This window comes from Furipterus horrens, unplaced genomic scaffold (genome assembly GCF_987537825.1).
Source record: "Furipterus horrens unplaced genomic scaffold, mFurHor1.1.pri manual_scaffold_7, whole genome shotgun sequence".
In the NCBI taxonomy this organism is placed as follows: Eukaryota; Metazoa; Chordata; class Mammalia; order Chiroptera; family Furipteridae; genus Furipterus; species Furipterus horrens.
The window spans coordinates 95196883-95213484 of record NW_028327177.1 but is presented as its reverse complement, the minus strand read 5'-3'; the positions used below and the strand labels follow the sequence as shown (position 1 = coordinate 95213484).

The 16602-nt window shown below is 41.3% G+C and overlaps 1 protein-coding gene across 3 annotated transcripts in view; it reads right to left on the bottom strand.

Moving 5' to 3' along the window:
- Positions 1 to 16602, bottom strand: part of ERC2 (ELKS/RAB6-interacting/CAST family member 2) — a 926792-nt gene that overhangs the window by 179883 nt on the left and 730307 nt on the right. For all 3 annotated transcript variants that reach the window (XR_016512310.1, XM_090282950.1, XM_090282949.1), the window contains exon 14: positions 4284 to 4418. Coding sequence is in view for 2 of the 3 variants with exons in the window: in XM_090282950.1 (XP_090139076.1) it covers positions 4284 to 4418 (135 nt within the window). In the remaining variant the exon portion in view is untranslated. The remainder of the gene's footprint in view (positions 1 to 4283; positions 4419 to 16602) is intronic.

Here is a 16602-nt window from a genome sequence, read left to right as displayed (position 1 = left end):
ACAAAATACAACTTTTCCTGGAACAATAAAAATCACATGATGCCTGGAAAAGGAAAGTAAAAAGGTTTGACACCATAGATAAGGTGAGGAAAGATACTGCTTAACGAAAATAACAGGTATGCAACAACAACAGGTACAGAGGGCATTTCGGAGGAGCTGGGTTCCCACTTAGCTTTTCTAAAATATGTCTCGGTGACGTCACTAAAAATAAAACCACTGCTGTGTCTCCAGCATATTCTATCTGATCTTTGGTCTTTGTTGTTTCTCAAAGCTCACCAGCAGTGCGTGTCATGGGACATACTCGTTGTCTGCCCTTGTGCCACGTCTTAGTTTAAAGGATTTCCTAGAGGCATTACTGGGATTTGTCTGAATGTTCTATTTGGACATATTCAGGGATGATGGCCATTCTGGGGGTCACAGGGCACCAACTATTAACTGCTCCTTTTAGGCTGTTGGATTGCCTCACCTCTTGATTTCTCTTACGTGTTCTCTTAATCCTCCCTTGCCCTCACCACACTCATTTTCAATCCTTGAGGGGCTTCATATTCATGATTATCCTTGCTTTCCAGGGTCCTCATCCTTACAATGGCATTCTTAGTTCAGATCTATTGGGTTTTGGGTGGGATAACACATTCTCAGATGTTATCTCCCTTTATAAAGGTATCCCATGAAATTAATGAAAGGGGCACTCTCATTTTCTGCTATGTAAAGCAAAAGGGAAATTGCTTCAAAACTCCACCTTAAGATGAAAAAAACTGCTGGAAACTAGATCAGCCATGTTTTAAACTGGGTAGTCTCTTTCTTCACCTGATACTCTGAGAACAGTATTTCTCAGAGCACAGATGTTACTAGAAAAGAAAAGAAAAAAAAGATTCTATGATCAAATAAATCTGGGAAATGCTGGATTAAATAAAATTGGAGAGCTTTCTTTCTTATATGACTTTTTCAATCCTTTGATCTGCTAATTGCACCAAGACTCTCCAAGATTGAGTTATAATATGCAGCACTTTCCCAAAATTCTTTGCCCACTGAATCTTTGTTTCAAGACTATCCTCTTGGGACTAATGTTCCAAAAGTTACTTTGGGAAATGTTAGTCTAGACTTATAACCCTTGGATTCAGTTTCTCCAGAGGAGAAAGCAAAATCATAGTGAAGGAGAGAGGGACAGGGAAGAAGTGGAAAAAGAATCAGATTCTGCAAGCCTGGCAATACTTAAATTGAATTTCCTAAGGAAAAATGAGTTTCTCTGGAAAAGTAGCAATAGGGTGGATTTTTAAATATTTCTTCATTTTCATGTTCTGATCTCTAATTAAATCTCAGAAGACAATGCCAACATTTGTAGCCCTCTTCCAGAAGACACTGTTGGTCCACCATCAGGGTCACATGGAAGTCAGGGCTGGAAGACTGATGGCAGGGAACTGGGAATCCTGAAAGAGATGTCTCCCCTTCAAGTCAGTTCAGTTAACATGGGTAAATGATGGACATTTAGTTCAAATATTATTCACATCATCTGTTATTTAGACTCCAATGTTGTCACTTACTGATATAAGGCTGTCACTTTCTCCTGAGAAGTAACCCACTCCATGCTTACATAATTATGTGCAGAATTTGTAATCAATTGGGAAAGACTTCCCAGCCTTTCATATATTGATATGAGTTGTTGAGGATTATGTATCTCATGTCTCCGTTACGGGGGAGAGCATTCTTTCTCCAGACCAAGGACAGCTAGTGCAAAAGGGCCTCACTGTCTCTAGAGTCAGCCTACTCATACCAGGGCTCCTTGTTTAACTCTCCTTCTCTTGCTGAAAGAGTGCAACAAAGGAGCCTTATGGATTTGCTGATTCCAATTTAAAAGCACAAAAGTATCCTCCTGGCCAAGAGTAGGTCACCTTCAGAGTGCACCCACTTCAGAGTGACTTCCTAAGTCATGGGCCCCTCATTAAGTTATAACTACCTCTTATCTGTCATGTTTTGGTGGACATGATCCAGACAAGAATTACATGAGACATCAGATGACCTGAGTTTTTGTCCCAGGACTAGACAGCAAATTCTTTGAAGGCAGGAGTTCTGTCTTGTGCGTCTTGCTCTTCCCCAAGCTTAGCATAGTGACTGGCATGGAATATATGCTCCAAGTATTAGTTGAATGAGCAAATAACCAGCAGCAGGATTCTGGTCAACTTCACCCCCATCGTCTCAGGGCCTGGATTTCTCATCTGTAGAGGATGGGACTATCTGCCTCTATGTTCATGGGTTGCTTAGAGTGGTCATTGAAATGAAGGATGTGAAAGTGAAAGGGCATCACCATCTTCCTAACAGTAGCAAGGAGAAAGGTGTATCAGAGGTCCTGATGACATATCTTAGCCAGACACTCCTCAAGGAATGCTAACTCTTCTGGAAAGGGCACCACCCCTGAGCCATGATTTCTGCCCCGTGACAACCTCTCGTGTCGGTGGAGAAACATAAGAGGGTCAACCAAGCAGGCAAGTATTCCACTTTATGATTAAAGACCTTTGGGAAAGTAGCAAGAGATAAGCTTTTGTAAGAAATATCATTCACAAGGCAGAGAAATTTGATCTGGTGCCCTGTTGGTAGGAGGACATATTAGCATATTTGTCTCTGTGATAAAACAAGCCTGTCTGTGGTCTCAACACATCCTTGTGTGATCCACTCCCCCAGTTGGGCTCCAAATCCTTCTTTCTGCTTCTACAGTTCCTGTCTCTCTGGGGGGAAGCGTGGAGTGACCTTCTAGCAGCACCAATAAAACCTCACACTCACCCCTGATGGGAGAAGGTTAAGGAGCAAAGGGTAGGGACCAAGAGTGAGAATGAGGAGATCTGGTTAGCAGGATGCCAGTTGTACTGTGACGTGTGTGTGTGTGTGTGTGTGTGTGTGGCAGGGGGGAGTGGGAGTTGGGGGGAAGAATGTTAGTTGTGAGGAATGAGAATTGAATAAATAAAACCAAATCAAACTAAAACCACAGTCATACAAGATAATTACATAAAATTAATATTTCTGTACACTTCGATGATCCCAAAACTGAGAACCATTGTTAGCTAATAACATGACCTGATGCCTTTCTGTACTTGGCCTCAGAAACTGAGAGGTCCTGTGTGTGACCACCTTCTGCAGCTTGAGGTCTCTGAGGGCAAAAGCTGCCCGGCACAAGGGTAGGTCCAAGCTGAGGGTGGGGATAGGGGACCTCCTGGTTGGAACATCCTCACTGCTTGCTCCAAGAAGCCCTTTTTATATTGTATGCTATACAAATGGCTCCCTCTGGAGTTGTACTCCTGCTAAACCATCTTGGAGACCTAGAATATTAACTTCTTTGGGATGCTAGTGATATAAGTGGAAAATGAAGCAGAGCCATCTGAAAAATTAAAAAAAAAAAACCTTTAGGAGCATATTAAGCATCCCTTCCTCCAACAAAAAAATTTAAACCCTCTTCACACAGGTTAATTCCAATAAGTTCTTCCCTCAAATATTCAGAAATGTATAACAAAGGCACTCACACTTATTCAGATGATTGTATTCTATTACCTATGCCCCACAAAGAAAAGGTTATAGTATAATCAAGGTAGAAATATTGCTGATATTGACTATATCATCCTACTAGTTTGCATTTAATAGTTTTCATGAAACTCTCCTTCAAGAGTTTTAATACTAAATGTTGTAAATAGTTTTATATTTGGTGGGTGAATGCAAAATAGTTAAACATCACAGGAAATTCTTGTTTCTGTCAACCCATCTTTTCACTTGCTTTACTTAGTCAAAGGAGAAGATAGGGTCCAAATCAAAGAAACCAGACCCCTTGACTTCACTGGCTAAAATACAAGCAAAACTGATTTCTTTTCATGTTGTTTTACCCCACTGTTAATTTGCATCACTAAGGAATTTTCTAGAAAAGTGCTCAGCAAACTCAAAACTTCTCTGGTTGCCAAGCTCACGGAAACAAAGTGCTTTCCCTTAAAATTCTGAAAATGACATTCCAAAGTAACCCACCATTAGATACCAAGCCAGCAATAGACTACATATCTACGAAAGAAGAAAGGAGGGGAGGAAAGAAAATGCATAACATAAACAAGAACAGACAAAACCTTAAAAAGGAAGGAGAAAGGAAAACATTTAGATTCCTTGAGTGATGGAAATAAATACCAAAGCTATTAGTTTCAGTTCAAAGAACGTATCACTTTATGCTGTTTATTATTTCTTGAGGATTATTTATTTTATCTTAAAATATCCAAAGGGTAAAAGGGGTCCTGGAGGTAAGCGGCAATGAAACTGACCTGGTCGGGAGAGGGCCTGTGATTGGAATGTTGCGACCTCCCAGGAGATCGGTGGTGGTGGTGATGGTGGTGGTGGTGGTAATGGTGGTGGTCCTCGTCGTAGTTGTCCGCCATCAGCTTCATTCTGTTCTGGGTCTGTACACAACAAAAACCAGGGGAGAATCCATCAGAAGCTAGAAGACCAGCCAAAGAGACTCAGGGCATCATTATAGCACCTAGAGGGCTCCCTTTGTTCCTAATCCAGAAGTTTTTATTTTTAGTCAGACTGACACTTAATGAGGAATGCGCCATGCTTTGGTGAAAGAGCCTTTGGCACATCCTTAAAGCTACTATGTTCTTGGATTTACATTTGTGGATATAAGTGTACTTCTCCCACATGGTTTAAAAGGGGAAAAGAATGGACAATTCCTATGGTGCGTATCAAACAATCGCAGGGATCCAGAGTAAGCTTAGGATCACAAATTGCCAACAATCACATCCTACACTCTAGAGCAAGCAAGAGAAGGAAGCCCTAAATGAGTAGGTGGAAAGGACTGGATGGAGACAGAGAGCCACAGACGAACAACAGTCTTGCAAGACAAAGCAGAGAAATCTCCTTGGAAGCTGACAAATGCAAAAGTGTTCGTGGAGATGGTTTGCTGCTATGATGACTTCTGGCAAAAGAGCACACTAAGGACATTTTAACTGAGAAAGTTTTGGGGGGAAATTGAGCAAAAGAAGCAGAGTCAATGGAGAAGAGCTGACCGCTCTAATTTACTCCCCACTATGCTTGTCACAGGACACAACTAGGTGTCATAGTTAAAACACTAGGGACATAGAAATGTTTTATTGTATTGTTTGCTACGCAGGGCAATTAACATAAAAGTGATGAATTGACCTAATAGGATCACAGAATCTAGAAAAATGCCTAAAGACCACGGAAAAGGAAGATAAAAGTATCAAGCTCAGAAAGCCTAAATATGGGTTTAGAGACAAGACTGTCTGGATTTAAGTGCTACTCTGCCTCTTTCCTGATTATTTGAGTTAACTGTTACTTTTTTTAAAAATTTCATTGATTATGCTATTACAGTTGTCCCAACTTTTCGCCCTTTGCTCTCCTCCTCCCAGCACCCCACCTCCCTCAGGCAATCCACCCACCATTGTTCATGTCCACAGGTCATGCGTATATATGCAAATAAGTTCTTTGGTTAACTATTCTTAAGCCTCAATTTCCTCACCTCCGAAATGGGAGCAATAGTGCCTCCCTCCCGGTAATGAACTTCAAGCATCAGTTCAGGACCTGGCACATAATTGCTTGCAATAAAAGTCAAATGCTGTTGTTACTATTACTGCTGTTGTTGTTTAAGGCACTTTTCCTTCTTGACATGTGTTTTCTTTGCCTGAGACACCTCCTCCATCCACCTTGCCTCACCTCTAACTTCTGTGTCTGGCTAACTCACAGCCTTTTCCTGACCCTTACCCTTGAGGCCAGGTAATGTGTGCCTTCTGCTTACCAGCACTCTGTAACCATGGATTTATCTGTCCATCTGCCCATAGATTTGAAGTTGTTTCTTTCCTCTGCCTCTCCCCAGCATCTAGCACAGGGTCTAGCAAGTGTAGATACACTATGTACATTGATGCAATGAGTGAAGGAAAGAAGGGGCCCTGATTTTGAGGGTGCTGCCATTCTAGGGGCAAGCTGCATGTTTGTTTTCAGCCAGAGAAGGTCACTGAGAGTAGAGGATCCCATGAATTGCCATCACAAGCTCACTGGTAGGTGGAGATGACAATGAGCCATCAGTACATTAAAAGAGTTGGAAGTCAGAGGCTGGCAAAATCTCCAAAGCAGTTGGAATTTTATTGTGTGATATAAATAATACTCTGATAATAATTCTGGACCTTGCATAGTGCATTCTTATAGTATTTTTCATGCACAATCTAACTTATCCTCAAAACTTTCCTGGGAGGAATTATTACTATCTCCATTTGTAGCTAGAAAGTCAAGACATAGATTTCAGCCCCCAGAGCCTCTTTCTTGACAGAGAACATGGAGGTTTTCTGGGTCTTCCAATTCTTAATTGCCAGGCTTCTCTCTTTGCCACCCTGCTAGCAAAAATAGCAAACAGCTGAACAGGTACAAATAGCTTTCCCACACATGCTTCGATTCTGTTAAGTTTTGGAAACACCTCACACCCCAATTCTACCTGCCAAAGGATGTCTCATGATTCACTCATTTCATTTTTGAAATGTGTACAATATTTGAATGGCCCCAGAGTAGATGTTAAAAAAAAGCATTATATAAGTGAAATCAATAAAATTAGAGGGAATGATCCACCTAACAAATTAAAAATCCCAGGCAACCTTTGGCAGCTGATCATATTTCTATCCTTCACTTGGCCACTTAAAGTATCAGAAGACCCAACGGACAAGTTATGTCTTGTGAGAAACAGAAGGTCAGTGGAGCTATTGCCGTTCAAGTACCGAGATTTCCCTTATACGGCCTGACCTTGTGCAGGAGATTCTGAAATTCAGTGTTCATATGTAAAATTCCAGTATTGTTAGGAGCTTGCACTTTTGAACTTGTGAACTAATAAAACTGGAACTGTGTCTTCTAATAGAATTCGGAGGGCCTAAAGGGAGCTGTAAGATCTGCTATGGTCAATAAGGAAGGGACTTGCCCAAGAATGAACGATAGAGCCTAAATGAACAAATAATAACTGCTATTGTAAATATCATAATGTCCTTATCCTTTGGGGAAGCTCCCGTGATTTTATGAGATTATTTTCTTACCAGCGACAAGCCTAAAGTTCCCTACCTTTGAACTGTATCCCATAAAAGAATGTACAAGCTAAACAAGATGCTATATGCAGTCCTAAATGTGTCTGCTGAAATGAGGTGTTGGAGAGTAGGCATGTCATGGGATAAAGACTGTAAATGAATGATGTCATCTTTCCAATTTGGTGCTGAAATATAAATAAACCACGTTGTTCATGTGAATACCAGATCTGGGGGAAATGTACACAGAGCAATTGTGAGCGGAAGAGGCTTCTTTTGATTAGTCTGGGCTGGAAGAGAAGAGCGTGAAACAGAGATGAAAAATGAGAGTTTGGCCTGATACTCTAGACTACTTTTATTTATCTTGCTTGTAACATATCCCCTAAACTGTGACCGATTTCTTACAGGCTGGTTGCTAGTTTTTCCTCCTATAAGAGCTTGACCAATCCTGCTTGCTTAATTCTCAGATTGAAAATAAATCTCCGTTAATTATTTTTCATCTACACCACATATACTCATCACCACCCAACTGTATTGGTTTCTTAATACACCAAGAATGGTCTGGAAGGATAGGAAGCCATGAATAAGACCCCCTAAAGGTTGATGGAAAAAATAAAGAACTGCAGATTATTTTAACAAGCTTTTGTAAAGAATACCATTTGTTCAAATCACATCAGACACATTTACTGGGTGATTCCATGCAGTATGGTTCATATCCTTGTAGCCATTAGACAACACGAGGTGCCTACCACAAAGCCTTAAACAGCAAATCTTCTAGGCAGTCATAGCAGAATTCCCAGGAAAACTAATATAGGGTTGGAGAGGGATAGCTTTCCACTGCACTGCACTTGGGAACTCAGACTCATTTAGCAATTTACTGAAGCCCATTTTTATTTCCTTTTCAGTGTCTACCAAATGGATGACCTGACACTTTCGCTTTTGGCTGTGTTATATTTGTTTTACGATATTATGTCATGACTGCTGAGACAAATCTAATCAGATTTAATTTTCTCCTTCCTTTTTCTTCCAGGTACCACCTTATTTCTCTAGGGTAATCGGACCCTCACAGTTCTGCTGTACTCTTGCCTTCCATTGAATACAATCTGTAGCTGGAGTGACATCAGACCTAGTTACTCCCTGGCTTCCAGTTCCTCAGAGGCTCCCCACCACCCTCAGGAAAAGAGCCCCATTTCTACCACAGCCTATGAGGCTCTCAGGAGGCCACTGTTGTTCACTTCCCAGCCTCACCTCTCTTCCCTTCCTCCCCTGACCTGGACATGCTGTCTCTATTCCTGTCATGCCCTTCATCTACTTTTACCTGAGTTATACCCATTAGTTCTTCTGGTCTTAGCTTCAACCCTGTTACTTCCGGAAATGCATTCCCTAAGCCTGTCTCAAAAGGGAGTAAGTTTCTTCCATTGCCTTTCCCAGAATCCGGAACCCTCCTTTAACCCCCATCTCATCACTGAGCTTCCCTCAGTGGATGGTAAGTAACTATGCACTTTCTTGTCTTTCTCCACCCCTAGGTTGAAAATCTCTTGAGGGAAATGCTATGTCTGAATTACCCTTGTACTCACCACTAGCATATATATATGAAGGTATGAAGGAATGAATGGAAAGGGTATAGGCTACTTTGGAACAAATGAAAAGAAAAATACACAATTAGCATCTAGGATGGGCCAGTTGAGTATGTAACTCTCTGTGTGATAGTTTAACTTTTTCTGTTGTAGATTTGTTTGTTAATACTGTTGTTCTTGGAAGTGGGGAGAGCAGGATAGATGTATAGCTTTGGGCTGTTGGAAAAGTAAAATTCATCTTCTTCAAGAAATAGTCCATTCTTTAGTGAAATGGATCCAGTGAGACACTTCATCGTGTCTCTGGTCACTTGTCTCATTAATCATCAGGGGTATTGGGCTCTTATGTGGTTCATTTCCTTATTATCCTATAGCCTTCAGAAGAGCAGGGATCTTTAGAATACTTTTGTTAGCACCAAAAGTGAGTCACAGAAAACCAAAACTTGCTCCATTAATTAAAATCCGTGATGAGCACCATCTGTGAAAAGGTGCCATATAGTCCATCTCTCTTGACATCTCTGAAGAGTTTATCCAAGGAGCTCTTGAAACAAAATTAAAGTCCTTGATTGACTACTAATAGACTTAATAGCTTAATGGGAACATGTAGCTATAAAAGTATAATATTAAAACTGCCTTTAAAATATTTTAGCAAGGTGGCAATAACAAACTATGCTTTGATCAGTGATATGGAGCAAGTTAACAATAAAACCTTCATGAATATGGTTTAAATAAGAAAAAATATCATAAGATTTGTTGCTATGGCATATGGAGATAATACCATACAATAGCAATTACACTTTATTCTATCAGGTTATCTTTTCTCCCTCTTTCTTTCCAGGAAAATCCAAAGTAGTCCAGTACTACTCTACCAATCTTATTTTTGCTAAATCAGAGCAAGGTCAACAGTTCTTGACTCTAAGTAAAAGATGGAGAAACCAGATAACAAGTGGACAGCAAGGAAGGGAAGGATTTCCTGAACATCCACCCACCAGGCCTACCTGGAAATGAATCACAATGGACACTTGTGTGGGTCTGGGTTCCAAAGCTTGGGTCACACTTGGAGGGCAAAAGTGAAACAGGAGGATAAAGAAGTTAGTAGGAGAATATGCCACATTGGGGAACTTCATGGGAATAAGTAAGAATCAATGATGGAAAGGCTTTTACTGTGGATACTGCACAGAAATTCATCAACATGCACTAAGCTTCTGTAACTACAAAGACAAGTGCCATTTGTGCCTGACTAAGCACGTGGCCAGTATGCTTTCACTGCCTCTTTGCTTTTGACACAGCCGTTCTCATGAGGAAACGAAGCCCATGATTGCTCAGCTTGTGAGTTAAACAACAGGTTTCTGACTCCACAGCCCTACAGTCGTGACAAAGTGAAGATGAATAAGACATGAATAATTAGAGGACTGACGATAACACAACATGGGAAGGAAAATAAGAAACAAGAGATTGGTTTACATGAATGTCCAGAGGCAGAGAAATCCCCTCCAGCTCCATGGGTCAGATTTCCCTTGAACTAAGATTTGAAAAATTGGCATGGATATGGGTGTAAGGAAAAGGGATCTGGGGAGGTTCCATGGTAAACTCACCCTCTAATCACCTTCAGAGAAAACAGGTCAATATGGGAAACAGAACCCCAATACATGAGGGGTGTGTGTGTGTGTGTGTGTGTGCATATGCATGCTGCTTTCTTCATTCCTTTATTGGATGTGGAAAGAGCAGAAAACATATCTGAGACAATTCACTTTTTTATTTTTCAAAAGCACTTATCAACTTGGGTCATTTTAGAAGGAATTTAAGACAGCCATAACCATATACTTATATGCTCACACTTGTCATACTATGACATTTCTGGGAAAATGCGCCAATCTCTTGACATTTATGTTTTTACAAGTATCTACACAATTCACTGCTATTGCATCTGTCCTGCCTCGAAAATTCATCTGATCTCTCCCAGTGTAATCAGCTAATCAGTCCTACAGCTAAACAGCACATTGATGAAACTCTCCCTCCCAGCTTTGGTGAAGGCACCTCCCTCAGTCCTTATTTATAGACAGAAAATTAGTAGGTCACCATGGAGGGTTTGGATGCTATTTTTGTACCTACTCTTTAAGTACGCTTATTTTATTTTAATTGTTATAGATAATGTCAGCGCGTTTCCACCTCCTCTTGTGTATCTACCCTGGAGGTCACCTGCAGCTTGAATGGAGAGTATTCAATGTGCTGCTGTCCTCCCCGCCTCAAGCCTCTGCATCTCTCTTTGCCTGAGGTCTTTCTTTGGCCACAGGTACTGGCTTGGCAAGGGAACAAGGCAGACCAGAAATGTTGGGGAGCTCAGGCCTTTCAAACAACTGTCAATCTATGAGGGAGGAAGCTAATGAATAAATAACCAGCATGCTCGAACCTTAGTAGGACAACACTATGGAGTGTTCCAGAAGGTCTCAGGAGGTCCTCAGCGGGGTGTAAGTCTTGTTTCTGACTATGACAGAAAATGGCCCATAATGCACCTTTATCCCCCTTTTCCCTTCCCTGTCTCACTTCTCTATTTTTTCACTATGCTTCTTGAGATCACCTCCCAAATAAACCACCTGCTCCAAATTGTCTCTGAGTCTGTTTTGTGGGAATCCCAGCTCAAACCTTTGTTGAATGATGAACAAGCCTGTGCCTAACTGTGGCAGAAGACACATTCCTGTAGTACCAAACTCTTGATGCTCAGCTCTCAAGATTTCTCATCACCTAGGGAGACAGATCTCTCATCTCTGTAGGGAAGTAACATAGGCCTGGCATTAATTCTTTTTCTGCCAAATATTCACTCTGAGGCTCAGAAAAAAATCACTTTCCCCTGAGCCTCTGTTCCTGGAACGTAGGTAAATGGGAGAGGCATGGGGTAGATGCTGGTGCACTGTTCTTTCTTATTTCACATTTTGTGCAGTTTTTCTTTTTCTTTTTCTGATAAAATCACAGGAGGGAGCCTGTTCTGGTAAACAACTTCTTGCTGTCACTTTAGGAACCTGAGGAATCCACAAAGGGTTAAGGACAATGACTGTCACCAGGAGCATCATCGCTTCTGGTATGCTACCAGCCAACACAAACTGTCTGGGGAGAGTTATTGGTAGAGAGAGTTCTGTGTACTCGGCTGATAATGTGGAGATCAGGATCCCTAACAGTGGCAGAAGGACTCCTGGCATTGGGAGAGGGCGCAAGCTGCAGACCTCATCGATAATAACCAACGCTCACCTGGCCCTAGCTGCTGCCAAGTGCAGCCTTTGATCCTGTCATTTCAAGGGGACAGTCACACCAACCCTGTGATGTAGGCTGTAGGGGGCTGTATTCAAAATCTTTAATAGCTGCTATAACAGGGGCAGAAACTCCTAAGAACTAAGAATGACTCAAATATATATGACCTGAATATCAGCCCTGGCAGAGGCTGTTATTATCCCCACTTTAGTGATGAAGAAACTGAGGCTTAGAAAGACAAAGAAGCTTACCAAAGGTCACACAAGTAGCAGATTTGGGACTACCGTTTCAAGGCTTCCTACGTAACCACAGTACCCTACTGCTCAGATCCTTCATATATATTTTTTTTTTAAAAAAGCAATTAAACTTGATCTGGAAATGGGACCCAACTCTCTGGACATTGACCCCAATGACAGCTGAGAAGAGAAGCAACTCACTTTGATTTTAAAGTTCTATGTGAAAAGGAGGGAACTCAGACACATTATAAAATTGTGATCAAGCCCCAAGGGAGTCTACGTTGGTGAATTATCCTAAAATAAACTCAAAAGTATTATCCACCGCCCACACTAAGTTTTAATGCTTCAACCAGCAAGATCATTTCAAACCTAGGCTCACACATTAGCAACTGCGGACAACCAAGGACTCTCTAACATCCTGAGCCCTTCCTTTGGAGGTGGTATGGGCTAGGGGATGGGGAAGGCCCTAGAAGTTTCCACCACAAAGTTACTTAGTTAAGCGCAGGTCTGTTTAATTAAGTAGTGGGCAGCACATGCTATACTTAGCTTTTAAACACTTGTAAAGCCCTCTTCATTCATTTATCTTACTTGTCACTGACAAGCTCTTCAAGGACTGTAACAGTATGCAGAACATGAAGAGCCTGGGTAAACAACACATATTTTATGTGGAGTCTAAACTGTTTCAACTCAGAGAGTCAATAGAGGGTCTCTGAAAAAAACTCCCAGACTCTCCTAATAACTAAGGATGCATTCTGTGCCTAGTTTATTATGGGTGTCTTTAGAAAGTGAGCTTCAAAAGGGGGAAGGCAGGAAGAAAGAAAGAAGGGAGAGAGGGAGGAAAAGAAGAAAAAAAAAAAAAGGAGAGAGGAGGTGAGAAAGGAAAAGAGGCTATTTGTAGGCATTGGAATCTAGACTCTAAAATGGTGCTGACAAGGGGGGTAAAGTTCTTCATTCATTCAATTCATACATTCAACAAGTATTTATTATCATTGGCCTAAGCAGAAATGGCATCACCCAATCATCTCCTCAACTAAGGAATTTAAAACAAAAACACCTCAGGGTATGGCCTAACAGAATTGGCCAATCTACTGGAAACTGATAGTGTGGACGAACTTTCTAGGGAGAATTTAACATGAATGGGCCTCTCAGCAGCACCCCAGAAAGGGACAGAGAGAGTCTTACACGGTAAGGGCTAAGAAAAGAAGTGTCCATATAACTGGAGATACATAAAATGAGTCACAGAGAGTAAACAGCATTTTAATAGTTATGGATTGACTATGAAATGTATTTGAATAGATTAGAACAAGCATATCAGAGAATTCATAGAAATGATGTAACAGGGCATGGAAAATGTTGTGAAGGTGGTTCTCAAAACGACTGAAGCTTGAGACACCCTCATCAGAAGGAAAGAACTAAGCACCTGAGAGTAGATTGTGTTGTAAACGGCAGACACTAAAAATTCAGAGCAGCCAGGAGAGGAGGAAAGCATCTCCAAGAATTGTCTGAGTACATAAGGACATTCTCCCTCAGAGGTTTTCCCCTCAGCACAGAAACGGAGCCAATGAAATCTGGGTCTGCTCCCAGTTCTGAAGCTGAGTGGAAGGGCATAAACCCAAGACCTCCTCTGCACCTCACCTCCTTCGAAACAAAACAAATGGCAACAAAAAGGGGAGAGGAAGGCGGGTGTGAGCAATGCAAAACATGTGGTGGGGCTGCTGGCCATGCTAAACGCAGCTCAGCTGCAGCAGGAGCCCCAGGGAGTGGGGTGGTGAGACCATGAGGATTGGCAGGGTGGAGCTGCCTGGCAGCCGGGGGAGTGAGAGGCAGACAGAAGGAGAGACAGCGAGGTGCCTTGGACTGAGAACAAACCCCTCTCCCCAGCTGCTTTCACACTTGGGTAAAACAACTGGAGAAAATGTAAACACGCTCATTAGTAGTTTTCCAATCAGTTGAAAAACAAATGGAAAGGGAGAAATAGCAATGGAGGGTCCCAAATACCAAAATCTACGAAACATTCCCCCCGATGGTTATCTTCTCTTTGGGTTGCTCACGGCAACATCCATCCTCTCTCTGTTTGGATTTCAGTGCTCTCACTCGCTTTATATGGGATAATCTGAACCTGCCCACCTAGGACCAATTTAGTTATACATGGAAGGAGAGTCTGAGTCACATATTCCACTCTGGGTACAAGGTCTCCATGGACACTCCTGGAGACACACAACAAGACAGACGTTATCATTCATTTACAGGCCCCCTCCCATGCTCCTCCAAGCTGATATCCCCCCAGCACACAGAAATGAATCTCATGTATACCACTATCCCTTCTCCTGGGACAACCTAACCCCAAAGAAGAGGCAAAGTAGAACTTCTGGGTTTGGGGATCTGACAGAAATCCAATTTTCAAAAAGGATGAAATTATATTCTAATTTCACCTGAAAATGCCCAGTGTGTTGAATGACACTGCTTTCCCCCCCAAACACATCAGATTAAATTTATCAAAGGATACATATTTAAAATCAATTTCTCTAGTCACCTGTTTAAGGTGGAATCCTGAAAGCCTCATTTTCTGTGGCCCTGAAGTGGAAATAGGGTTAAATACAAACTATCCAAATGTATTTAAACTTGAATCTACTCAAGAACAGATAAAAAAATGTCTAACTAATGTTTCTTCACAGCACTAGGTGATGCTGAAGTGATTATCTCAAAGTCTCCAGAGAATTTCAGGAGCTATCTCAAATCTCTCTCTAACAAATACGGATTCACCAGATTCATGCAATGTTAGCTCTAGGCCACACTGTAAATCAATTATTACAAGTTCACTATTTACGAGAGGAGAGACTGAGGCTTTACGCTGCTGAAGGTGAGTCACAAACTCAGGAGAAAGCCCCAGAATACTTGACTGTCAGTCAGTGCGGGCCCTTCCCCTGCTCCAGGCCATCTGCCTATTTGATTTGTACATGCAGACAAGTCCACCAGGCCCATGACCAGGAATGCCACAGACCCACCTCCTGTCTTTCGTTTTACATTCCAAAGTACTATGGTATTAATTTCCATTCTTGCAGCCTGAACAGCATCAAACACCTAATCATTTTGGTCTCAATGCCTACAGATAGATCACGGAATTTTCCATTTTCTTTGAGATATGAGCTTTAGTTCTCTAGCAGAACTACTGATTTAGCTTTACAATTTCTTCTTTTTTATAACATTATAATTTTTTTATTATATAAAGCACACATACTAGCTATGAAAAATTAAATAATACAAAAGACTTTATAAAAAGAAAAGTAAAATTCCCTTTCCCCCACCCCAATATCCACTCCCACTATTAAGGTTTTGGGCCAGTCTTTCTAGAAAATTTGTATGCACAATGCAAGCACAGACACATGCATATACCCTTTAAAAATAAAGGGTCTAATATGTCTTGGACATCCTTCCATGTCAAGATCATGTTCAGCTACCTCACTTTTAATGGATACATACTATTCCATTCTATGCATATATTCTCTTTATCACCAATCTTCTGTTGATATACTAACATAGTAGGCAGGAATCTTAGTTTATTTTGTTCCAAGATGTTATCTCAAGCAATCAAACCACTGGCACGTAGTAAATGTCTGTTGAATAAATGAATGAATGAATGAATGAATGATGGCCATTTAAGTCATGTCCAGTTTTTTTATTATTTCGACAATGCTTCAAAGAATACTTTCCCAAAGGAATAGCTTTGCCTGTCCTCATGTACTCGTTTTCAACAAAGATGGATGCTTAAACATATAATAGCTGTCACCATAATGTGCTAAGTAAAAAAATTTGGGAGGGATTCCTGGAATAGAGTATACATATTTTAAACTGAAAGATATTACCAAATTTCTTTTCAAAATGCTGGCCAACTTTCAGTATGCACCTCTTGGCTTATACTGTGCCAACATGGAGACTACTCAATTCTTTAATCTTAAAAAATCCGATACATGGAAAATTGAATCCCATTCACATTCCCCCAGTTATAACTTGGAACTGAGCATCTTTTCATTCATTTATTGGCCATTTCTACTTCACTATCTGTGAGCCTCCCTTTACGTCCTTTGTCCCTTCTGGGAGGGGGAAGGTTTGGGGGACTTTCTTACTGCTTGTGAGAATAATTGTTTATATAAAGAAAGTTAGTGGGAGTTGCTTTCAGAAGAAGAACCTAAGTAAAAGTGGGCAGAGAGCAAGTAAAAGCAGGCTAAGCGGGAAAGAGAAATGTGCGGACAGGGAAAATTTGAGGATGCCGCGATCAAAGGAACACATTAACATCTGAAAGGTTCACTTGAGCAGGAGAGAGAAAGGGGGAAGCCTGAGCTAGTGGGTGTGCTGGGAGGCAGAGGCAGCCGCTTCCTTTCCTGCCAAAGCCCTAGCAGGCGGTGGTTATAGGTGAAGCATTAGCAGGACTCCTATTGCTAGCAGTTAAAATGAGGTTTTACTTCTGTGCAAAATATTTTCTTTTTTTTTTTTCAAAGTCTGGGTCATCCATGG